Genomic DNA, 25,165 nt, shown 5'->3' with positions numbered 1-25,165 from the left:
GATTTTTCTTTTGTCACTCGCTTCCAGCTGATGGTATCGTAGAGCTGCCCATGTATATTTTTGTTAAGAGTGATTATTTTCAGTTCGGTTCAGTTTTTATAAAAAAAAATATTTAAATCGAAATTTTTTTTACAAAAAACAAAACTAGTTCAAACCGACCGGTTTCGGTTCGGTTTGATTTTTTTGGACAAAAACCGGTTTGGCTCGGTTTGGCCTCGGTTTTTTTCTGGTTTTTTTTATTTGGGTTCGGTTCAGTTCGATTCGGTTTTTTCGATTTCAGGCTTATAAAATCGAAACCGAACCGGTCAGTTTTTTCAAAATTTTAATCGATTTTTTTTCACGGTTCGGTTTTTTTAGTTATTTTTTTCCAGTTTAATTTCTCGGTTTTTCGATTTTTTTTCTCACCCCTACTTTTTGTGTATCTAAGTCACAGAGATCACCTATAACATAAATATTCAAGTACATATTCTTTAAGGTGTATTATGATCTAGGATCAGAATTCAAAGCGAATCTGTGAGATAAGCATTTTAATGAATGGGAAAATATCTTGCCTAATTATAAGTACAAGGAATTTAAGGACTTAGAATCAATATTTGCTCAAATGCTAGTCCGAGGATGATATTAAAAGGATATGTAAAGTTAAAAGGATATATAAAGTAGTGTTATTAAACTCATTTCAACCATCCAACAAGTTAATTAATTCGATAACGTGTTAATTCAAAACATATCTCGGGTTAGGTTTTAATTTAAATTGGACAATAATTAACTCTGTCAACCTGATAAATTAACCTGCAATCTAGTTAATTCCATGAAAATTTAATTTAACTTTTAAAATTCAAATCAAAATCATTTTAATTTTTTTTAAAATTCTTGAATCGATATTGTTTTGAATTAACCTGCATTAACTTATTCAACCTATAACTTGAGCCCTAGTTTGAGTCATTCGTGGGGTCGAGTATAATAATGTTGATGTAAAACATATTAACGCTAACTATGAAATTATTTGTTTCATATATAGCATCATTCATGTAAGAGATATTATTATCAGAGGTTCCTAAAGAAGAATAGGAAGGAACCTGAATTTATGGCTCTAAAATGGCATGTTAATTATCTATCAAATCCCTGGCAACTACCTATCTGATTTCCTTGCTTTTGTGTTATCTTCTACTATTTTTTTTTTAGCAGGGTTTTTTTTTTTTTTTTGTTCTTATTTTCTGTTGGGTCAAGACTTGAATTAATTAAGAGTTGGTGCCAGCCCTCCTCAGTATCATTATGGTATCTGTTTAGAATCAAACAGGAAGTAATTTGTTTCTTATTCTCACTTGAAAAACTAAAGTGGAACCTTCGTATCTTTACTCAATTAAGCCATCAAATCCCATCAATGCTTCACACCTCAAAACCCCATATTTAACCTTCCCCAATTGATCATTTCATTAATTAACCTACCAACTAATATATGTGTTCTTGAATTGGAAACGTTTTTGAGCAAATATCCATCACAAAAGATTGATGTTAGAGAGTGTATGATATATAGTATCAACGCTTTTAATGAATCCGGATGTGATTTTTTTTCTTTCTTGTGTGATTGATCTATGAAGTAATTATGAATAATTACTCCTTAAATACTCTAGAATTGCTTGCCCTTATAACTCATTAAAAAGAAAAGGCTAAAAAAAAATGCTTGAAAAAACAAGTTGGGAAAGATTATAAAGACGACCTTCAAATAGTAAGATCTCATACATCAAGTTTCACAAGGCCATATATATCAAAAACGAAAAAAAAAATTGCATTGACATTTATAAATTGTAAACAAGATTAAGATGCAATGAAAATATTAACTAAGCATTTGTGGTGGAATTCTAATTAATAAACAATATTAATTTTCTAGAGCTTGAGAGACAAATCAAGTCCGGATTCATCTGTTTGATCACTTTTTGGAGGGTTAATTTGCTGGATATGATCAGTAACGGGAGGCTTTCTGATCGCAGTAATATTGTTTGATGATGGAGAAGCACCAAAACTGCTGCGAACTATGCCATTGTCATCAAACCTTGGAGAAGATGAGGAAGTAGAAATTCCAAATCCACCACAAAAGGCATTCAAGCTCTCTGTCCTTAGCCTATCAATGGAAGGCTGTGTGTTCATCAAAGTTTGCCTGGGCCAGCCGCTATGGGCGCCATAGCGATGCCCTCCGGGGGATGTCCATGAATAAGGCGATGTCTTGTGAATGAAGGAATCCATCCGTACTCCGAGTGCCCTATTTAAAGATCCATAATAGGGGTTTGTTGAAAGGCTTGAATAAGGGTAATATGGCAAGTGTCCTAAAGCACTCGCATCCATCTCCCGACGCCTCTTGGCTAGTGCCCGCTCCTGTTTGTGTGCGTTTTGGTGCCCTCCTAAGGCTTGGGATGTGGAGAACTCTCTCTTGCAGAAGTTGCACGAGAAAACCCTAGACTCGGTTTGCCTCGAGGTCTCATCAGTGGACTCTTTTGCATGAGAAGAACCAGCACTCATGGGGCTAAATAGATTGAATTGCTTCGATCCGCGGATTGAGCTGTCACTAGAAAGCTTCAAACCCAGCAAAACTCGAGCACTTGATTCAGGAAGGAGTGCTGGTTCGGATCCTCTGGCAGCTTTCTCTTTCATCTTCTTCGTACTGTCCATCTTTGTTTGATCAAGATCACCACCATCTCCATGCGGGGTTCCCTCCGAGGTTGCAGATATGCTAGAGCCCTCGGAGGGAGACTTCTCCGTACCACTTGATTCCATTGAGAACTCAAGAAAGATCAAGTTTAAGTTTGGTTTGGCATAAAGATGGTGAAAATCTTCCTCTTTTTATTGAGTCTTGAGTCGATGCAGTATCTTTTCATGGATGGAAAGAATCACGTTGTGTGGTTATTACAATGAATCAATTGAGAAAAGGGGCTTGAATGATGACGAAGCTTAAAAGATTTTGTTTCATTAAATAAGATTTCTCATACAAATATTCCTAGTAAGTGTTTGGTTGCACAATCCAAATGAGTCAAACTTCCGTACGAGGGAGATAAGGCATGATTTGGTGGCTTTCTGTGAATCAAGGTAAGGAATTATCTTTCCATTTATGCATGAGCTACTGTAGTCAGTTGTTATTTTATTTTATTTTATTTGGATAATGGCTCATTACAATTACAAATACAGTTATATTATATTATTATAATTATAAATAAATAAAAAATAAATCTGATCAGAAACAGAAACAAAACTGTTTACTAAAACAATGTTATACAGTGTTTTGCTTTTAAAAAAAAAATATTTGGTCCTTCGGATTTGTTTAATTTGGTTACTAGCTAGATCCATTTTTTTTTATTTGTTCCTTTAATGTTGTGTTCATTTGGGAATAGGTTTTGCAATTTGCTTTGGCTGCCTATCTAGTAGTGTCGGGGAAAATTCTATAGCTTGGTTGATGTTTTGTTTGGTAAAATTAAATTAAATTTTATTAATTTATTTTTTAATATTTGATTTATTAGAAATTGAGTTTTATGATTTTTTTTTTATTTTTTTTGGGTTAATCCAGGCCTCATTTCTAGGTCAGAGGTTTGAAAGGTTGATCTGAGTTAACTTTGGTCGATTGTTTTACATTATTTTTAAAAAAATAATATTTTTTCAATTTTATTTTTCAATATTAGTAATTTGGAAGTGGACTTCGTGATTTTTTTTTCTATCTATAGAGTTATTCTACTTTCATGACCTGGGTTACGACTTCGGCAAGTTAACACGAGTTGGCTTAGGTTTTTTTAAAGTTTAATTTTTTTATTTTCATCATTTAGTTTGTTTAGGAATTGAGCTTCATAAATTTTTTTTATTTTTTATTTTATTATTTTATCTCATTCACATTACCCGAGTTCTGAGGTTGGTTGGCTCATCTAGGTTGGCTGGGGTTGTTTTTTTATGTCCTTTTAATTATTTGATTTTTTTTCTTTCGTTTTTCTTCTTCTACATTGTGTTTGTTAGTGATTGGGATTTGTATTTTTATCTAATTTTTTTTACTATTGGGTTATTATGATCTCACGAGTTTGGCCAACTAATTTAGGTTGGCTCGAGTCACTTTTTTTTTTCTTTTATAAAATTGATTTTTTTTCAATTTCATCATTCAACACTGTGTTAGATGAGTATTGATTTTTGAATTTTTTTTTCCCTTTCGCTTTATATCAGATTATCTCATTCTCATGTCTCTGGTAATGTGTTGGGCAATTTTACCCGAATTGACTCGAGTTAGTTTTTTAATTTCTTTTTTTCTTATTATTCTTTTCCAGTTTCACCCTCCATTATTTCGTTAGTTTATCTTTATTTTTAATTCTTAGAAGAATTAAAAGTATATTTTAGATATTATTTTATTAAATTCTATCTATTTTTTACTTTGTTATAAAGTACAATTATAAATCTTTTCATAAAATTGGAAAAAATATCTTTTCCAAGTACGTTGTTATCTCTCAATGTTTTAAAATATAACATGATATACCTCAGATTTTGAGTTCATTATCGATTTTTTTTTCCTTTTAGAAAACATGTTGACAATATCTATCTACATATTTTATTTTTACGTTAAAAAAAAAATCCACCCCCAGCACAGCACAATTCAAGGATCTAATGGTAACTATCAATGCTTGCAAGATCAATATCTTCTGGAGGTTTCGTGCAATGATGGACTGGAGTCTGGACCAAGCAGGAGGCTCATGTTAATATATAATCCATCTATCCTTTTTATTTTTTTGATAGAAAAACCCATGACACCGATGACAGCATTTGACTGAATGCTCTACATTGATGCGACAGAATACTGCAAGCACTTACAGGACAGGCATTATCCATGGATTTCTGTAAAGAACTATTACAGTTACCAGGATCAAAATGAATCTCCAGTAAGAATGCCGGCAACATCGTCGTGGAGAGACTAGAATACAAGCCACTTTGTTTTTGTAGGCATTTTCATCAATCTTGCCGAGTCCATCTGAAAATACAGTTCTGAATTTCTTGAAAAAGTTTCAGAAACTTGAAACCCGACCAACAACACTCCTCAAATGATGCTTCTTCAATTTTCTCCTTCTCAGATTGCTTCCCCTGTGCAAAATATAACCTTTGTGAATATGAGTTCATTAGCAAAAGAAATCTTGGGGTGCAAAAATATATGGTTTCCATGAAGTACGCCTTAACTCGATTGAAATAATTAAAAACTACTCCCAAAAATTTTACTCTTAAAATTTCTCAATGTTAAGGGGTGCAATGGCACCCTCAACCAAACGCCTAGTCCTGCCCCTGGTTTCCTGGCCGCCTTCTACTAATATCAGTGTTGCAGGAAATGACAATTTTGTGAGCATTGCTTACATATGATTTTCCGGCAGCAGAAAACTTGCCCTTTTTGACCAAAAACACAATGGGTGCTGCATTGTGGCCACATGAAAAAATGCGGTAAATTATACTTACCAGTACTGATTGTGCAAAACAAATGCATCAGTTGGCACTTTTTTCCCATCATCATTGCGGTTCCAATGGTAGAGTGCGTGTGTCCTGTTCTTTATCTCCAATGTAGAGTGCCCATAACTGGCTTCTCTGAAAGCAGAGTAATCTGGTTGTGGATCTCTAAACCTGCAGGATGAATGCAACATTTATTTAGGACCACCATCGGCAGTTTCCCTGAATGTAGAATCCCCCCCCAAGAAGGGCAGATTTCCAGTTTTGCAGCTTCAGTTACCTTTCGGCAAGACCTTCTTGATTTCCTCCATCTCCGACAGTGATGTAGACAGGAGCAGATTCGTCAGCTGCTGGATAACAGTCACCACCAGATACATTGTAGTGTATGTTTGAGATTCGATACTGAAAATTGGAAAAACAATTAAATAAAATTGTATAATAAAATGCATGATATTCATGCTGCACTTATCAGCATGACTAAATGATCAAAAGTACTGAGATTCGGAATCACAATTTGTTCAAGTTGATGGCAACTCAAACTTAGTAATTGGCTTTGACTGAACCAGTGAAATAATTCATAGCAAATAGATTCTCCAAGCAAAATTCTTTCTTTCTGAGCTCTTAACTTACAAACACTAGGAACCATATTACAAAGCAAAAGGAAAGAAATAAAAGGAAAGAAACATACTGATCTTTCATACGCATGGACATGGCCAGCAAAGATCACATCAACTTTGTAATGAACAAACCACTCCTCAAAGACTGCCCGCATACTTTCACCTTCCATGAAGTGTGCTTCATTACTGTTGTAGATTGGGACGTGCATGAGAACAATGAGCCAAGGTGTCTTCTCCCTGTCAACCCTTTCAAGTTCTTCTTGGAGCCATTCCCACTCAGGGGTATATTTCACTGTTCAAAAGTTTAAACTTCAAGTTAAATCACACAGTTCTGACATTAAACAAGAATGCTATATACTTGGACATTGCAGGGTTTAATGTTACATTTTGGTTCTAACTCCTTGTACTTGCTGAGGATCTTACATGGTTATTTTTTTCAATGGAAACATCTTACAGGGAAGATATGTTTCTGGAATGCACTGCTGATGTCAGTTGGTAGTCTTCAGGTTGCTCCTATTCTGAACATGTTTATATACCAAGGTTTAAAAACCATAGAGGATAACAATATGTTGACAGAAAAGCTCTTATCACGATTCCAGATGATGCTGTTCGACATCATGAATAGGAAAAAAAATGCTGCAGATACTCTACTAATACCCTCAAAATTATTCACTTTAATGATAATTCATATCTTGCAGGAAATATTGATAGCCCTCATGTTTATTTCATGAGCAGCACAACAAACGCTATAAAACCCAGTAGGAGACGCTAGCTCACTTGACAAATTGAGGCATTATGACTGCTGGGAAGAGACCAAGAGAGTTGCTGCATAAGACAATTTGATGGCTCGTACTTTTAACGTCTGTCTGCGGGACAAACTGTAGCTGGTTTTTTCTCTCCCAGCATTGTGGTATCCTATAGCAAGGCCAAGGGGAACTACCACAAGAGTGCAATACTGATGGACACCCTTACAAACAAGCCGAACACCTAATGTGCAAACTGAACATCTGGAATTTTTACCACATGAATACTCTAATCTGAGAATGTCCTATGGTTAACATGAAAATCTTAAAGCTTTCTTGATGTTGGGTCACAATCTAAAGAAAGGATATTTTCACCTTATTGAAATAATTTCCTCAGGAATTTTTAAGAGATACTGGCTGCCAATCCAGCAGATAGTAGAAATTTAAGACTTCCAGAATCATGCTTGTCAGAGACCCTTGTCAAAACCTTTCACATATTACTGACATTATTATTATTATCAATCACATAAGGGTACAAGGTAGTTAATTATGAGATGGGAGAATGGAAAACTCTCATTTGTTTATGTTAGCGAATTATGTTAGTGAAAATTAATGAAGTCCCTGCTGCAAAATAGAAGAGCAATAGAATGCGGTTCCTTGGCCTACTGTGGTATGGATCCATATTACAACGTATCATAGAATGACTGCTGAATTTATATTGAAGTATAAAAGGGAATGAAAAGTTACCAAAAGGTGAATAGCTGGACAGCACAATTATATGAGCAGATGCACGTCTGATGGCATACCAGAGAGGACTGCTGCTTTTGGAGGCCAAATGAGGGGTAGGGTATCGGTTAAGATAAGATTTGAAAGGAATAACTTCTCCCTGCACATATGTTATCATTATAAATGATTAGGAACTGAACAAGAACTTAAACTGCTAACAGAAAGAGATTTCTACATAGGAACTATATTGATAAGCATGCCATGCTGCATGTATGAAGTAGATGGAAAAAAAAAAAGGAAAAGGAACACAAGCTGAAACTCATGTCTTGTCTTACCAATCTGTCCACAAATTTACAGAAATTTACAGGAACACAAGGACAAAAAAATTGAAAAATCATGGAAAAAGCAGTTACTGTTGGTTCAATGGGACAGTTAATTAAATCATCTTATGTAGGTATGGACGGAGATGGGGATTTACATCCTTTTGCTAAGAATAAGAAAAATATACACAAGGAAAAATAACTAACAGAAAGTGAAAAAAGGAAAAAGAAGACTTTGCATGTGTCCTGGAGACTATATTCCATGCTTATGGAATAGAATGAGAACAATGGAACTGTGGGAACAGCAGGAAGCAATAGCCGGTAAATGGTCCAGGAGTGTTTACAGTTAATGTTACCAATTCAGTATTCAAGTTCTTTTATACAATAGACAACATTGCTCGACATGCATCACTAAAAAGTCTCATTGGATCACAATATCCATGGCACTATAGCAGCAATGAAAAAGGAAGGAATATAAATGACCCAGATGCATACTGTATCTGCATTCATATTTTTCCAGTGCAATGGACAGCACATAACAAGATTTCAAGATAGTCTAAAAGTTCTCGTAGCACCAAAAAGTTAACTAAAAAACTGGATGGTGACATCTGAACGGAAAGCAATGCACCATGATGAATGACTGAACATTTTACCAAGTAAGGCATGTATTCTATTTCATGATTTCCAACAGACCACATCCATGGCTGATATGCTGCACTTCTCTCAACGAAACGACCCCAGGTATCCCACCGTATACCAACATCATTGTACATGTATCTATCAGCGTAAGCAAGATCTCCAACAAATAAGACAGCTTGAGCTCCACTCTGCATGTAATGCTCAAGCGTTGCGAGGGAGTTATATGTCTGGCCCAGGTCACCTAGAATAGAAAGGAGTAACTCATTAATGAAATTCATAAGAATATAATAGGTAGAAACATGTTAAGGGTACTCAGATATATGCATGTAAAGAGAAGGAAAAAAAAAAGACCCCCAAGGTAAAGTACTTGTGGAAGATAGAGGTGGCACTGGCACCAAGCCCAGACAGGAGGAGTAGAATTTATCGCAGACTTTTTGGTATTTAAAGACAATGGCATGCATATAGAGAACTTATGTATATCAACTTTTAGGTGGTAGAAAGGACAAAAGGAAAAGTACAAGTATAATGAACAATGCTGCAAAAAGAGAAAGTCCATGTTAGATAGAGGGATGCCATTGAGAAGTTGGATTTTTTAGAAACACATTACTCTGGTACGGACATGCCCTGTCTGATATTAAATTTCAAATAACGATCATTTTTTTTCATAATATGCCATGTTTCAATTGAAATACTAAGAAATGATCCAAGACACATTCTGACATAGTTTTGTCTGAAACCCTATACCTTGGTTGCCCATCGGATATAGGGAATATTTTGTCAGGGTGAAGAACCATTTCCTCCAAGTTCTGGAAACTTGATTATATAATTGTGTTTTAATAGCCATTATCATGCTTCATATAACATAAACATTTCAAGCATAAGCAGCAAAGATTCCATCAAATCTATGATGCCAAATTATATCCATATGAAAACCAGCAGTACATATCGAAGCAGCTTGTAAGACTTTCAACCAGAACTCTGTGCAGAAGGAAACAACTCACCAATAATTCCAAACTTGTAAGGAGTATCTGGATTGATCTTCGGAGGTGTTTGAAACCAGAACTCTCGATAAGAATCTCCATTGCCAATCTTGTAATAGTACTTGGTGTCATACTGGAAACAAGAAAGAAACTCAACTAGTTATTTCTTAGACAGTTATGAACCAAAAAGATTTCCAAATTGGTGCTGTGTCAATTGGCGTACTCAGCATGGAAATTCAATCGGAGCATGCTTAGATCCACACTAACTACTCAAAAGTCATTCTTATATGTTTGGCATAGCAGAAAAGCCCAGAGTGCCTATAGAACCTATTTACGACATGAACGAGCCCTGCCTATCGCAGAATCTGTTAAAGTCATTGATGTAAGAGGTTAACAGAATTTATTCAAGTAATTTCTAACACAGTAATCTACTATATCCACTTGCAATTAGCAATTTATATGTTACTCGGAGAAAAGGACAAAAATTATTCAGCAATTCATGAATTCACCTACTTCCATGGTTCAAATTATTAATTACCTCAAGGCCATCAACAAGGCACTGATGAATGTAGCCAGACGTATAATTGTAAAAGGTATAATTTCTCACTGCCCCCTCTGCAGTAAAATCATAGTTCTTCTTTGACACACCATATTGCACTTTGCTGGTGCCTGGTTCATCAGGTGTCACCCACGAGATAATTACAGCCTTTCCATTGTAATCACCTTGGGTTATGTGCACCTATGGTTAAAGCAATTCAGGAAAATATGTTTAAATGACAAATAAATAACTATAAAAAGAACCAAAATGCAGATTTATATATGGTAGATGATATGCATCACCCCATCATCATCTAAACAAAATGATTCCAGGGACTCTCAACGAAAAGTGAGCTTGATGGTAACATACTTTTAGTTTAGTAGACTTCAAGGTATATGAACCACGTAATGTCATAAAACATAGCACATCGATCAGTATTCTTGCTCTTGAATTCTACTTCATTTGTTGTAGTTGCAGTGTAGAAGACGTCCATATTAAAGGTGCAAGAAAGACACTTAGAATATGCAAATGCACCGAAACGCCATTTTTTTCCCCTTTTCCATTCACATAATTGCATGATAAATCTATGAGCATTAAAGTTGGGCAGCACATACAAAATAATTGAGCAGATTCATATGTCCACATGCAATCTCACCACAGATCTTTTTTGCACGAGATATTCAAATGTAAAAATGCTTACTTGTTGTGGAGCATTATGACCCTTTGGAACTGCAAATACTTCATGGTCAAGAGGTATGTCATTAGATGGCCACTCTGACCGGATGAAAGTACTCGTTATCCCTGCATTTCCATTTTTGACAGAGGCCGAGAGGACGAAGAACACCAGTATAAGTACTTGAAGCAACATGGACTGCGTCTCGACAACCTTTGGCATGATTATTGATCAATCAGCCAATAGCAATTGAATAGCTGCATCACATCATCAATGACAAATATCAACCACAGCAGCGAATCAACAAAAATATGTTACTATCCATGTTAGACTGGTAATTCTATTCTAAAACCATATTTTCCAGTAACAATTGGTTCATTACCTGCATCCCAGAATCAATGCCAATATATCAATCACATGAACATGACCCACATAATAACACATAAAATATCACATGACCCACATAATAACACATAAAATATCACATGACCCACATAATAACACATGAAAGTCTGCAAAAAAGCAAAGAGAAAATAAACAACTTGACCAAAAGTTTCATCGTCATCATCGTTTGAACTATGGAATTTATAAGAAAGTTTACCTTAGAAAATCAGCAGAGAGGGTGGTGGAGATGGGTGAGTGATGATGTAGTTTTTATTAATTAAAAAAAAAGCTTGTTATATAGGGAGAGAATACAGTTCAGTTTGTACTTTGTATTTGGCTTGTTGATTGTCTTGGAGACAGGAATGCTAAACGTGGTAAGCTGCAGAGGATCACGTGGCTGCCCATAATTTGTTGTTTTCCTTGTCAGGTCCATAACTGGCTTGTGTCTGTAATACGACCACGTGTGATTCATCAATTGAGTGCATGAGATAACTTCAGTCATTATCTTTCTCTTGGCATCAAGTCCAATATCCATCAACTCCATCTAAATTATTTATTATCCGGCCATAGTTCTGTCATTAATGTCATTAGTTTTTTATATTCTTGAAATAATAAATTCAAGATTAATTTAATCAACACATAAGTTAAACCAAAGATATTAATACAGTGTTTAAAAATATAATTTAAAAATATATTAAAATAATATTTTTTATATTTTTAAAAAATTATTTTTTATATTTCTAGAAACATAAAAAATTAATTTTAAAAAAAAATCAAGTTTTTAAAAAATATGAAATGACCGTAAATCATGAAAAAGAGTTACTGCAAACTTTGGATAATTGGTTTGGTAATTTAACAGCAATTGAAACTTTGTAATCCGTAGATACATAATTCATTTGTTTCAATTTAAGGATTTTATATCTTAATGGGATATGTTTTGAAATTGTTAAATCAAAACCAGTTTAATATTAGATTGGTGAATTGTGCTAAATCGAAAAGGATATTCATGTACTGTTAGCATGTTTTAAATAAGTTTTAAAAAAAATCATGATTTGGATCTTATACTTGACTTGATCTAGTAAACTAATTTTATTTAATTACATGATAAAAAAAAAAAAAGTAATGCTAGTGAATGAATCAAATTAAAAAAAAAATTGATTGATGACCTATATGAAAAGAATGCTTGCCAAAAAAAAAATATGAGCCTCAATTCCAAACCAACTCATTCATATTGAATAATAAAATAAAAAAACCCAAAAAATAAGACCCGAAGTCAATTAGAGATAGCATGCCAAACTTGTGACTCGAGTCGTGATGATGGAATAACCCCATTGAAAGTAAATAAAAAATAAACATGATGTTATTTTCCAACAATCCAAATATAGAAGGACGAATAAAAAAAATTAACAAAAAGGATAAAAAAACCCCAGCAAACACAGGTAAGTTCATCATACATTGTGAGTTAGATCACACATACAAGATAACCTAATAAAAAGCAAAACATGTAAAATTATGATGTCTAATTATCAAACCAGCCCAATGTTAAAGAAAACAAAAAAAAAAGTATTCAATCTTACAAAAGTTACCCTATAAAATAGACTTAAGTCAACCTAGACTACCCATCAAATTCACAACCTAGATCATAAGATCAGGACAACTCCATAAAAAGAAAAGAGAATAAAATCACGAAGCCTAATTTCTAACAAACCCCATGTCAACTCAGGCTAACATTTAAAAAACGCAACCCAAGTCATCAAAACTAGGATCGCCACATAAAAAAAAACATAAAGTTCAATTTCTAACCAATCTAATATCAAAAGATAAAATTAAAAAAAATAATTTAAAAAAATCCAAAGTAAAAAAATAGTAATAAAAAAGAGGTTCAAATTTGAAATAAAAACTAAAATGACAAGAATCTCTGGAGAGGATAGAGAAAAAAAAAAGGGAAAAGAAAAAAATATTGGTGAAACCCCATCGTTTCTCCTCCACCGAAACGTATTGCCTTGCCTGAAAGCCCTCGTCACCCCACTTATAACGCCACCAAAGAAGCATGTGCTTGGCCGCGAGAGGAAGTCGCACGCACTACAAGAACACACAAATTACCTCCACATGATGGTGTAGTTAATGCACACATCAACCGAGTTGTCATGACCGTTGACTTTAGCCCACCATATTTGTTTTAGTTTCAATTTTGGTCCTTTGGACCTTAATTGTTTTACATCAACATAATTTTATTTATTTTACTAAGTTGAATATTAACTGACTTTGAAAATTTCCCTTAATATCACATGAACCCTTTATAAAACAATCCACTAAGTAAAATCTCAAATAAAGATAATGTGAAAAGATCAAATTAAAAAAAAAAACTCGAGTGGGCAAGAAAAAAAAAATGACTTGAAAACTGCTATTGTTGTGCAAATCAATCCATGATTCTAGAAGAAAAAAAAGGTGTAGACATTTGTTTAAACTTCAATTTTTATCCTCCAAGCTCTAATTCTTTTAAATCAATGAGGTTTTATTTTATTTTGACAAACTAAGCATTAGTCAAGCGACGAAATATTTTCTCAACACCACGAGACCCCATATGTTTGCATTAAAAAATCTCTATGACCAGTCTTAAATCAACACAATGTTAAAGAATCAAATAAAAAAAATTAGGGAACAAAAAAAATATAGTTTCATTGTGCAACTCAACAATAAAACCTCTCACTAGACACCATTAAAATACTAACTCAATCACGTTTATTGTGTGTGTTTGGTATTGTGACACATGCTTTTAAAAAATATTGTTCAATTAAAAATATATTAAAATAATATTTTATATATATATATTTTTACATCAGTATATTAAAATCATTGCAAAACACCTAAACAAGCATCAATTCGATTTTTTTTCTTAGTGAAAAATATTTTAAAAAGCAAAAGCTACCACAATGTTAAACGAGCACTAAATGCTTGTTTGGTATTGTGGTATACGATACTTTTCAAAAGTATTTTTCACTTGAAAAAACATCAAAATATTTTTTATTTTTTTTATATTTTTAACATTACAACATTAAAATAATTAAAAAACACTAAAAAAAATTAATTTAGTATTTTTTTTTTCAAAACAAGTGCATTTTGAAAAAAAAAAGTATATAAAAACAAAAGCTAGAGCTCTAAATAGCTCAATTGCAATGGAGGTTAGTTTATTTTGTACTTGTACAATTATTTAAAACGTGCTTATGACATAGTTCTTCCTTTTCAAATATAATAGAAAATCTTTTATTGTATCTTTCTAAAACACAACTAGATAGGTGGTTCGTGTTATACTTATACCATGGGGTAGGTCAAATTTTTTCCAATGTTAAAAAAATATTCAGGTGACGACAATTCAAGACAAATCGTATTTAATTTACTAAAATATGACCTGAAATACGAGAACAGAACAACCAAAAAAAAGAAAGCGAAAATAAAATATAAAGTTCAAAACCAATGTCAATTATGAAAATAAAAAAAAAAATATAACGCTGAAGAAGAAAACCCCAGTCAACTCTGACTAAATTAACGAACTCTCACAACCTATAATATGAGATCAAGATAATATATATATATATATATATATATATATATATATATATATATCAAAAGAAGGACCTAATAAAAAAAACCAAAGTTAGAAAAAAGTTAGAAAAAACCCGAGCTAATCTGGGTTAACTTTACCAACTCGCTCTTGGAATAATGAAACAGAAAGAAAAGTGAAAAAATGACAAAGCTTAGGGGAAAATAATTTAATACAAAATGATGAAGCTGCGAAAAAAAACTCATAAAAAAATCAAGAAAAAAACTGAGTCAACTCGGATTAATTCAACTAACTTGCCATTCACAACTTGAGATCAAGATTAAAAAAATTTAGACTTCAAAAAAAAAAACCTAATAAAAAAAGAACAAAGTTAAATAAAAAAACATTAAGAAAGAAAATGCAAACTGACCCGAGTTAACTTGATTAACCCGCTCCTGAAATAATAAAACAATAAAAAAAGGAAAAAAAGGACAAAGAACAAATAATTTAATACAAAATGATAAAACTAATTTTTTTTTTGTAATATATACATTAAGTTTTTATTTAATAACAATTCTTTGTCATTTAACGCCGTAATGAATTAAGAATTCATTAATGAAATCACAATAATTTTTTTTTTTGCAAAATGATAATTTTTAACTGTTTAACTGATGAAGGATTGTTACTAGATTTTTTTTTTTTTTGTATATAAATACAATAAGATAATACGTTGGTAAAAGAAAAGGTAGAAAAATATTTTGTATTAGCAGATAAATCCTCTAAATACAGCAGATTTTTGAAGTGTTAACTTTTATGTTTTAAAAGTGTTTTTTTTTAATATTTTTTTTATTGTAAATTAATATTTTTTTAATGTTTTAAATCATTTAAATATATTACTTAAAAATATTATTTTTTTAATATATTATTTTAATATATTTTTAAATAAAAAATATTTTAAAATAAAAACACTAAAACACCTCAAAACATTCACGAAAAGCATAAGCCAGCCCATCAAGTAAATGCCTTGAAGCCCAGAATTTGAAAGAAGGCCATAAAAAATAAGCCGGAGACGACATCGTACAATACCAGTCTTTTTGTCCAGTCTAGTAATAAAAGAAATAAATAAAACCAAAACCCTAGCTTTCAATTTCTCATCAACACATTATAAATACCACAATAATAAACCTCACTCTCTGGCCGTTTGTGGCGATTAGGGTTCAGTACAAATTCCTCATTGTTCTCTCCGCCGTCTATTCCACTCTCTTTAGCAATCGCCACCGCTCCCTCCTCAGGTCTTTCTATATAACATCTCATTACTTCTTCTGAATTTATTTATTTTTTGATAAGTTTTCGGTCCATGTAGAGTATATTTTCTTCTGCTAGCGCCCTTTTGCCTGTGATGGTATTAAATATACTCCGAGATTTAAATATCTATGAAATCAATTTAATCTGAGGCATTTATTTAGGATCTTTTCTTTTTGTTAGTTTAATTTTTTTTATTTAAATTCTGCTGTTTTAATTGTCTATGGATAAAATGCAGGTGATGATAAAATAGACAGGGACATCAGCTACTCCTTTTTTAGGGAGGATGATGACTAAGTCTAAAATGGGAATCTCTCTGATGCATTTTTCATAGATTAAAAACTGTGAATTTAGTGTTTTTTTTCTGTATATATAATTGAATTGGTTTTTGTGCAAATGATGATAAAATAGACAGGGACATCAGCTACTCCTTTTTTAGGGAGGATGATGACTAAGTCTAAAATGGGAATCTCTCTGATGCATTTTTCATAGATTAAAAACAGTGAATTTAGTGTTTTTTTTCTGTATATATAATTGAATTGGTTTTTGTGCAAATGATGATAAAACAGACAGGGACATCAGCCACTCCAATTGAAATTGGAGAATGTTGACTATGTCTAAATGGGAATCTCTCTGATGCAAAAATCAGTTTTTTGGCGATTATTGTTTGATTTTAGTGTTGGAGAAATGCTATAGACAGCGGTGGTTATCTATGTTTCTGCATTTGGGCTTGTTTATGCAAATCACTTATGTCCACAGCGTTCAAGTGGTTATGTTATCTGCATGGATGGTTTCGATGCATGACCTTGGATGGTTGCGGCTGTGTTTTGGAAAACATCGTTTTGAAAACTGCTTTGTTTTATTGATTTGATTTATGTAGCTGTTCGTAATGGTATGTAGGTTGTCTTGCATTCTAAACAGCCTTTTGTTTTGCAAAATGGTACCGCCTCAGTTTCTGTAAAATTTCTTTCTTATTTCTTTCCTGGATGAATAGCATAGATGAATGATCTGCCAGTGATGCAATCATAATTCACGTATTATCAGATATGAAGATGATGATGATACATGATTGTCACTACCTCTGAGGCAAAGCTATTATCTTGTCCCCACAATGCTTCTTGTGCTACTCTGTGGGAGAATTTTCCCTCGAACAGTTTTTTTTTTTTTTTGAATTCCCTGATTTTCTAATGTTAATGTTTTCCCATGTGGTTTGGTCTCATGCGTTGGACGTGTCTAGTAGTGACAAGGCCTGATGATTATATTACAAGAACGGAGATATGAATGGTGCCAGTTGTTGTAGCCTGAATATATATTATTGGGCTCCGGCGGCACCTCATGTAAAAAACTACTGTGGTTGAAAATGAGGGCTTTTCCAACCTTTTGAGGCTGCCGATTGATTCCCAAATACGGGATAGTACAATCTTGAGACCACATCGCTCTTGCTGATTTTAATATTTATTGCCAAAAACTTATACGGGGGTGGCATAGAGTAATTGTTTAATCAAATTGGTGGTTGCAAAATCTGTTTCTGTTAAGATATAAATAATATAATGGTTCCCAGAACTTTTGTGGTTGCACATTGCGGGCTGTTTTTCCTCTAGACTGCATAGATTTCAGATTGATATGGAAATCTGAGCATGATGGATTTGATTTTGTTCTGAGATTGTTATTTTCCCGAGAGACAAACAAGTAAGAATTGCTCCAGTATGTTATAAAAAGGAGTAATGAGTAATTTAATGTATTTCCACAATGGGCATATAATATTTGAAAAGAAAATTGTTTAGAGTGCTATAAAAAATTACAACATTAATTTAAACCCATAACAAGAAATTAAAAAAAAACCCTGTAACAGAAACCCGTTGAAAGATTGGGCTTGGCCCAACAGAGAGGCTTGGTGCTCATGGGCCTGTCAGACCTCGCTCGATAGTCGATAGCCTGAAGGGCAAGTCCCCTGACTGAATACTTTATTTCCTTCTTGTTTTTTTTTTTTGACAACTCTCTCTCTCATGAATGTTTTGAAACATAAAATAAAGTTGGATATTAAATATGAAACCTGAAAGGAATGAACAAAAAGCAAAAAAAACTTAAAACTATAGGGGTTGAGTTGTAATTTTCCATGTCAAGTTGAAAAAAGGGTTGCATTTGTTTGGACGTGTAAATGTAGATACTTGTTGTTTCAATTTTCTAAAATTAATAAAATCAAATCTTATTTTGCAAAATTATTGAAAAATTGATGGAGATTAAAAAAGAAAAGCTAAACTCAGTTTTTAATTGATATTGTGGTAATTTTTATTTCTTGCTCAACCATATAAAAAAATATATTTGGTTTATTGTGTTTCAAATCTTTGTTTTATGGAAACTAAAATAACATGTTGGTGACTGTTGGAAACTAAAAAAACTAAGGCCATGTTTGTTTCCCGGAATTCATTTTCCAGGAAACCACTTTCCAAACTTTTCTGTGTTTGTTTGCCATTAGGAAAGTTGGTCAACGGAAAACACTTTCTGGTCAACGGAAAACACTTTCTGGTCAACAAAAACACTTTTCGGTCAACGGAAAACACTTTCCAGTCAAAGAAAAATTTAGTTTGATTTCTAGGAAAGTGTTTTTCTTTTTGGCTGTGTTTGTTTTCCGAAAAGTGGTTTCCCGGAAACCACTTTCCAAACTTTCCTGTTTGTTTGCCATTGGAAAAGTTGGTCAATGGAAAACACTTTCCAGTCAAAGGAAAATTTGGCTTGGTTTTCAGGAAAGTGTTTTCCTGAAAAATTTGGGTGGAAAACACTTTCCGGAAGTTGTGAAAAATTTAGAAATGTCATTATTTGCTAATTATATCAAATTTGATCCTCAAACTTTTGATTGTTATATATAATTTGTTTTGAATATTTATTTTTCAATTCCATCTCTTAAAATTTAATTTTTATATTAATTTTGGTCCTTATTTTTATAATTGCTATTTGCTTTTTCCTTATCATTTTTTTATTGAAAATTTTTATCTATCAAATTTGGTCCTCATTCTTTTGATTTTTACTTATTTTATTTGAAATAATTTATGAAATGTTAATTATTATTATTTTAATTTCTTCACCTTTTATTTTTTTTAATTTTTTAGATTTGATCTCTATTATTTTAATTATTATTTATTTTATTTGAGATAATTTATGAAATTATATTTTTTTTCAATTTCATTCTCATTCAACTTTTTAATTTGTAAGATTTGTTCCTTATTATTTTAATAAACTTAAAAAAATAAAACATTAATAAGTTATTTTCCAGCTCATTTTTCATAACATAACCAAACACTGGAAAGTTTTTTCCAACTTATTTTCCATTACACTACCAAACATCGGAAAATACTTTCCCGGAATTTATTTTCCCGGAATTCACTTTCCAAAAAAAAACTACTTTCCTGCAAATAAACGGGGCCTAAAAGTAATCTTGGGCTGCAAGCAGTTGATGATGATCGTTCGTAGCCCTGATCAATCGTGGCAGGCCTATTTTCCGGCTATTCTTAGCCTGGCAGCGCAGCTTGCCCTGTTGCCCTCGTATAAAACAGAGTTCCTACCAGTCAAAATTTGTCTTTTCTTCAGTTTGGAGACTAGATAAGAACAGGTTGGTGACTGTGATACGAGGCAGGACAGATTAATTATTTTTAACATAACAAAAAGATGCTAGGAAGACGTTTTTAAAACAACGATAAAACTTCACATTTATGTTATATAATTAACTTGGTTAATTAAATAGTATAATATAATATAATAATAGTAAATAAAATAAATAAAAAAATTAGTCAAGGTTGTGCCAGGTTACTTTATCATACCTACAACTTAGTATATAAAATTAGGATAATCTCATAAAAAATAAAAAATTAATAATATAATCTAATTCTTAATAAACTCAATATTAAATAATAAAATTAAAAAAAATAAATTATAAAAATTAACCTAAAAAATACTTAAATCAACTCAGACTAATCTTTTAAATCTGTGATTCGGGTTTTGGGATCGAAATTACCTTATAGAAAACAAACCCAAATAAATTATGAAATCAAATTCCCGATCAGTAAAATCTCAATCAAATAATTGCTTAGTGATAAAATTAAAAGAACAAAGTTTCAATAAAAAATAATATGCAACCAAACAAATAGCAATAAAAAAAAATAAGAATCATATTTGATGTAAAAATAAAATAAAATAATGATAGATGAAATTGCAAAATAAATTCAATTAAAAATTAATTCAAAACAGAACAAACAATAATAAATTTTTAAAGCAAACTTTTATTTTTACATTATTATTTTAAATAAAACAAACAACATAACAATGACCAAATACAAAGAAAAAATAAATTGAAAGTTTGCTTTAAAAATTTAGAAGGGAAGAGAGAAAATATGAAATAAAAAAAAAATTGTCAGCAACAAAACGGTGGTCCATTGCCACATGCATTGCCCATGAATTGAGAGGCTTCTGAAATGATTTAAACACCATTGCGGAAGCTTATTTTTGGCCACCATAATATGCCGCATAAGCAACCTGAAAAGCACAAACGTGTTCTATATATCGGCGCGTGCAATCCAAATTTTTTTTAAATAGTATTTTAAATTTATGTAAATAAAATTAATTTTTTTCTTAATTAACTTGATTATAACTAAAAAAAAATTACGATTAAAATATGAAAAAGCTCTTGAATATCAGTAAAAAAAAATTATTTTAAAAGATAATTTAATTATTTTACTAATAGACAATTATATTGTCATGGCAATGCAACGAATTCTCATATAGAAAATTATATTATGAAAAATTTGAAACCTTACATCTTGTATATCCAACTTTGCCGTAGTGGAATAAGGTGATGAATCTTCCATCCGTTTTAATTAAGCCGTTCAACTTAACCTTAACCGGAGTGTCAATTTTTTACAAAACTCTAAAATCGACTAGGTATATTCTTACTATATATATAAATTGAATATAAAAAGATAAAATTTAAAACATGATAGTTAAACTCAATCAAACAAGTTGATTTTAAATATTTGAAACTAAAACCTGATTTAAATTGAGTTTTTAGTTGAATTGAATAAAATATTAACTCGATAAAAGTCAAATGATTTAATTGAGTTTTTATTAATATATCTGATTAAGACAAATATAACCGATCTACATCAAAAGTACTTTTTATTTTTTAAAATAAAATAATATTGTTTTAATAAAAATAATTAAATCAAATTAATTTGAGCCGATTGAATAAGAAGAGAGTTGATAATACAATTCGATGGGCTAAATCTTTTTCCAGCTTAATCCCGAATCTAATATGAAAAACATGTTTCAAAACTGGCATGCATTCCTGGGCCATGTCTTGCTGTATTTGAAGCAGAAAACAAGGCTACAAAACAATACCCAACAACATAAATTTATTGTGTGAGGGGTTTTTGAGTTTTTTTTTTTCCATCCACGGAGGACACCACACAAATGATAACCCGTGCTTAAAATTGGAACCACATAACAAAAATAAAATAAAATAATTATTTAGGTAGTGGTCCAGTAATAAAAGTTTGGGACCAAGAGATTTGCTTTCTTTATGGTCTCAGGTTCGAGCTCTGTGGTTGCTTATATGATGGCCACTGGAGGCTTACATGATCGTTAACTTCAGGGCCCGTGGGATTAGTCGAGGTGCGCGCAAGCTGGCCCGGACACCCACATTAAACTAAAAAATAAAAAATAAAAAATAAAATAAAATACATTAATTAGATAAAGGCAATGGAAGACAGAGAATTCAATTTGTAATCGAAAGCCAATAATTAATTTGGACCCATCAGATTTAAAAAAAGAGAAAATAGCAAAAAACAAAACAGTTCTTGAACCTCAACACCATCATGGTTTCTGATGACATGTGCTTGATAGTGCTGTGATAGTTTTTTTAAAAGTATTTTTTTTTGTTTTAAAAACATATTAAATGCATTAAAATAATTAGAAAGTATTAAATAATTTAATTTGTTATTTTTTTTCAAGTTAAATATATTTTTAAAATGCAATTCTAGATAAAAAAAAACAAATGGCAATATGCTTGCTGAGTACTACTTGCCATTTGTATACTCTCAAATCTTCTTGAATTACTTTGGTGTCAAAATTACTTAGTTTGGGATCAAATTTGTTAATCAGTGGCAATCAAGCTTAATTAATTAAGATTGGCAATTTGGAGAAAGGAATGTCTTATGAATCTTGAGAAGTTCATTACTGGCTGTAAAATAGGATTGATTATTTTTATCGTTCAGTGTATTTGTAAAATAAAATTCTCGTCCACATGGTATTAAGTTCAAATATTATAATTGCTAATACAATAGCCACTAAAAATTTATATAGTTGTTAACTTCAGGGCTTGTGAGATTAATCGAGATACGCGTAAGCTGGTCTGGACACTCACGTTAATTAAATAAAAAAAAATTCAGTTTTTTTTTCATTTAAAAAAAATTAAACTAAACAAAGTAAAATCTCTATCATGAACACTGAAAACATTACATTAAAACCCATATATTAGATTGAAGGATAAAATTATATTTATATTTATAAAATAACAGTTTCAGATGATGAAAATATGTGAACCCTTACATGATTTAAATCATACAAAAGTCTCTCTTTCTCAACCAACAATCAATTCTTCTAAAGGAAAAACTACCTTTAATAATTTAATAATTCTTTTTATTTTTACATTTATCTTCCATATTTTAAAAAAATTATAATTTATATTATAATCTTTGTTGCCACTTAACAATTTATATCTTAAATTATACTATAATTTAGTCTATTTTATACTTACTAAGAATATAGAATATAATTTTTCAAATATAAAGAATAAATATAAAAATAACTAAATTATAAAATGGGCAAAGATAATTTTTATATATATATAAAAACAGAAGGGCACACTGCATACATACCTAAACTTTTGTGAAGCCTATGACTGTTCGTTGAAGCTCTTTTTCTCAGAAACTCGAAACTCTTAACAAACAAATCATTCACGTCTCTCTCTCTGTCTCAAATTATACTAAAAAGATTCAATCTTTCTCCTTGGAAGTAAAACTAGCGCTGAAATGATGGAAGACCCGTCATCAAAAGAAGAGATTACACGGGTCCTTAAAGTCCTAGAAGCTCTTAAACAAGCTTCCCATGAGTTACAAACACTCCCGAGCACCAACTTGACCGAGTCCAACTCACCTGCCATTAAAGCTTTGTTAGAGCTCGAGACTGAGTCAGATACAATTCTCTCAAAAGACCCATATCTCTCTGCTCTCTCTCAACACCTTTCTAAGCTCAAATCCCTTGTTGACACTCTACAGAAATGCTGTGATCATGGCCTTAGAAGTTTTTTGACTCGCAGAGTCTTGATTCAGTCTATCTCCCGAGTTGCTGGGTCCATCGAGTCGGAGATTCAAGCTTGGATTGATCGTGAAAGTATAGAGAGTTTGATAAAAGGTTTGAACGAGCCGTTGCAAACTGAGGAAGATGATTTGGTGAGTTTGTTGAGTCAGTTTGAGGACCGAGTTTCACAAGGGTTTAACCGTGAGTTACAAGACTTGGTGCTTAAATCAAAGATTTTTTGTTTACTTGAAAGAGTTTTATGTAATCCCAATTGCTCAAAAAAGGTAAGAGAACAGTGTGCTTTTGTTGTTTCAGCTTTGATTAGATTTAACAAGGATGTTTTTGCTGGTCAAGTGTTGATGGGTCCTTTGATTCATGCTCTTGTCTCAATGGCTTCTTGGGAATCGATGAAAGTACTCTGTTCATTAATCAAGTCAATAAAATCACCACTCGTTGACGAGATCGAGTCTAATGGTGAAATCCCAAAAATCATTAGTTTCTTGGACTACAAAGACTTGCATTGGAGAGTTGTAGCAATGGATTGCATTCTTGAAATTGGCTATTTCGGCCGAAAAGAGGCCATTGAAGCCATGCTTAGAGAAGGGTTGATAAAGAAGCTAATGGAGTTGCAAAGATCAGAACTTGGTGAGGATTTGATTGATATGGGAATGTTTGATGATGAGAAAGAGAGAGGTAAAGGAGAGAAGAAGTTTTCAGAGAGTCATCCATTTGCAAGTTGTGTGGCAAGATTTGCAGTTCAATTAGAGGTGGGAGAAGGGTTAAGGCAAAGAGAGAGGAGGGCATTTAAGCAAGAGATATTGAAGAGAGTAAGGGAAGCTTGTGTTTCTGATGCTGAGGCTGCTACTGTTATAGCTGAAGTTCTTTGGGGTTCTTCACCTTGAAATTGTGTACTAACAAATTTGGACTAGCAAGAAATTGGAAAGGTAATTAATTTTGACATGGTTTGGTGATTTGTTAGAAATTATTTTGTTTGTAATCATACCTTGTGTCCATATATGTATTCATCAATGGTGTAAAGAAATTGTTGAACAAATTGGAATGTTGGATTTCATGAATTGGGAGTCAAGTCACCTTTTTCTTCTCCCCATTTCTGACGATGAAGAAATTTCATTGATCAAACTAGTATTTGTTTCAAATATTTTCCTATTTTCTCTTTCCATTTGTGTGTGTTAATTTACTTTTTGATAAATGATACTGTAAAGATATTTGTTGGAGGATGTCAGGAATCTGTGGGGATTTTGGAACAAGGACCTTCTTTTTCTACAGTTTGGGAAATCATGCGGATGAATTTATACTTTAAGCTTAAGCTTTTATGCCTTGGAGGCTCGAGATTTGGAGGGGGCATCCTTGCTTGGCATATGCTGTTGGGCTTGAAGGTTCTAATTTGTGTGCTTTCATGGTCAACACACCGAGACATTGATAGAACTGACTATTTCGTTCGGTTACAGCTAGGACAAAAGGAGCAGAAACGTATTTTAATGAAAAGATAAGAAAAAAATATAAAATAAATATTTTTAAAAAGTAATTTTAGTTTTGTGCTATTCTTTTCTTCCCAATAAAACAGATTTATATGGGAATTTACTGATAAATTAACAGGCTAAACAACTGATGGAGTTCAGAAAGTTGAACATCTGTTTACATGCTGAGCTAGATTCTTTGATGCGTATATTGTCAAATACAGACGTTGATAGTTGCAAAATCCAACCTATAAAGGCATACACTAAAGTGCCAGACCCCATGAATGTTGTCATCGTATTGTGGCCAGGCTATGCCCAAAAGCTGCAGTCGTTAGCATTTGGAGTTTGGACAAGACCACCTTTCCTTGGATGCATAAAAGCAGAGAAACTGTCCACTACCATCTTACAGAACTCATGGTCATCATGGTT

General features: G+C 32.2%; 3 protein-coding genes, 1 long non-coding RNA gene and 5 other non-coding genes across 11 annotated transcripts; 7 read left to right on the top strand and 2 right to left on the bottom strand.

Moving 5' to 3' along the window:
• Positions 1-1,884: 1,884 nt before the first annotated feature.
• Positions 1,885-2,769, bottom strand: LOC18111080 (uncharacterized). The gene has a single exon (XM_006389370.1). The coding sequence runs from the start codon at positions 2,767-2,769 to the stop codon at positions 1,885-1,887; it is 885 nt and encodes a 294-aa protein (XP_006389432.1).
• Positions 2,770-4,715: 1,946 nt separating this feature from the next.
• LOC18111079 (bifunctional purple acid phosphatase 26) lies at positions 4,716-11,453 on the bottom strand. 3 transcript variants are annotated; one of them, XM_024589675.2, is made up of 11 exons: positions 11,286-11,427; positions 11,067-11,196; positions 10,712-10,941; positions 10,012-10,212; positions 9,495-9,606; positions 8,508-8,734; positions 7,556-7,694; positions 6,137-6,357; positions 5,729-5,850; positions 5,461-5,622; positions 4,716-5,097 (listed from the first exon to the last, which is right to left on the bottom strand). In XM_024589675.2, exons 3-11 carry the CDS (start codon positions 10,904-10,906, stop codon positions 5,022-5,024), a joined length of 1,455 nt encoding a protein of 484 aa, XP_024445443.2. In that variant the 5' UTR covers positions 10,907-10,941; positions 11,067-11,196; positions 11,286-11,427; the 3' UTR covers positions 4,716-5,021. The 3 variants fall into 3 exon arrangements, with proteins under 3 accessions (XP_024445443.2, XP_006389431.2, XP_024445444.2); XM_006389369.3 differs by lacking the exon at positions 11,067-11,196 and having other exon boundaries at positions 11,286-11,453; XM_024589676.2 differs by lacking the exons at positions 10,712-10,941; positions 11,067-11,196; positions 11,286-11,427 and adding an exon at positions 10,381-10,494.
• Positions 11,454-15,739: 4,286 nt separating this feature from the next.
• Positions 15,740-17,488, top strand: LOC112324956 (uncharacterized). Its single transcript, XR_002978951.2, has 2 exons — positions 15,740-15,901; positions 16,150-17,488. It is a non-coding gene; the product is annotated as an uncharacterized LOC112324956 (long non-coding RNA).
• LOC112325112 (small nucleolar RNA Z267) lies at positions 15,997-16,070 on the top strand. Its single transcript, XR_002979175.1, has one exon. It is a non-coding gene; the product is annotated as a small nucleolar RNA Z267 (small nucleolar RNA).
• Positions 16,143-16,237, top strand: LOC112325115 (small nucleolar RNA R44/J54/Z268 family). The gene has a single exon (XR_002979178.1). It is a non-coding gene; the product is annotated as a small nucleolar RNA R44/J54/Z268 family (small nucleolar RNA).
• On the top strand, positions 16,301-16,395 carry LOC112325114 (small nucleolar RNA R44/J54/Z268 family). The gene has a single exon (XR_002979177.1). It is a non-coding gene; the product is annotated as a small nucleolar RNA R44/J54/Z268 family (small nucleolar RNA).
• LOC112325116 (small nucleolar RNA R44/J54/Z268 family) lies at positions 16,459-16,554 on the top strand. The gene has a single exon (XR_002979179.2). It is a non-coding gene; the product is annotated as a small nucleolar RNA R44/J54/Z268 family (small nucleolar RNA).
• LOC112325128 (small nucleolar RNA snoR122) lies at positions 16,921-17,000 on the top strand. The gene has a single exon (XR_002979188.1). It is a non-coding gene; the product is annotated as a small nucleolar RNA snoR122 (small nucleolar RNA).
• Positions 17,489-22,831: 5,343 nt separating the features above from the next.
• On the top strand, positions 22,832-24,334 carry LOC18111078 (uncharacterized). Its single transcript, XM_024590164.2, has 2 exons — positions 22,832-23,459; positions 23,574-24,334. The coding sequence occupies exons 1-2, from the start codon at positions 22,991-22,993 to the stop codon at positions 24,158-24,160; spliced, it is 1,056 nt and encodes a 351-aa protein (XP_024445932.2). The 5' UTR covers positions 22,832-22,990; the 3' UTR covers positions 24,161-24,334.
• The last annotated feature ends 831 nt before the right edge of the window (positions 24,335-25,165 follow it).

The sequence above is a fragment of the Populus trichocarpa genome, chromosome 18 (assembly GCF_000002775.5).
Source record: "Populus trichocarpa isolate Nisqually-1 chromosome 18, P.trichocarpa_v4.1, whole genome shotgun sequence".
In the NCBI taxonomy this organism is placed as follows: Eukaryota; Viridiplantae; Streptophyta; class Magnoliopsida; order Malpighiales; family Salicaceae; genus Populus; species Populus trichocarpa.
Note: the sequence above shows the minus strand (reverse complement) of the source record. Positions and strands in the feature narration are given on the sequence as shown.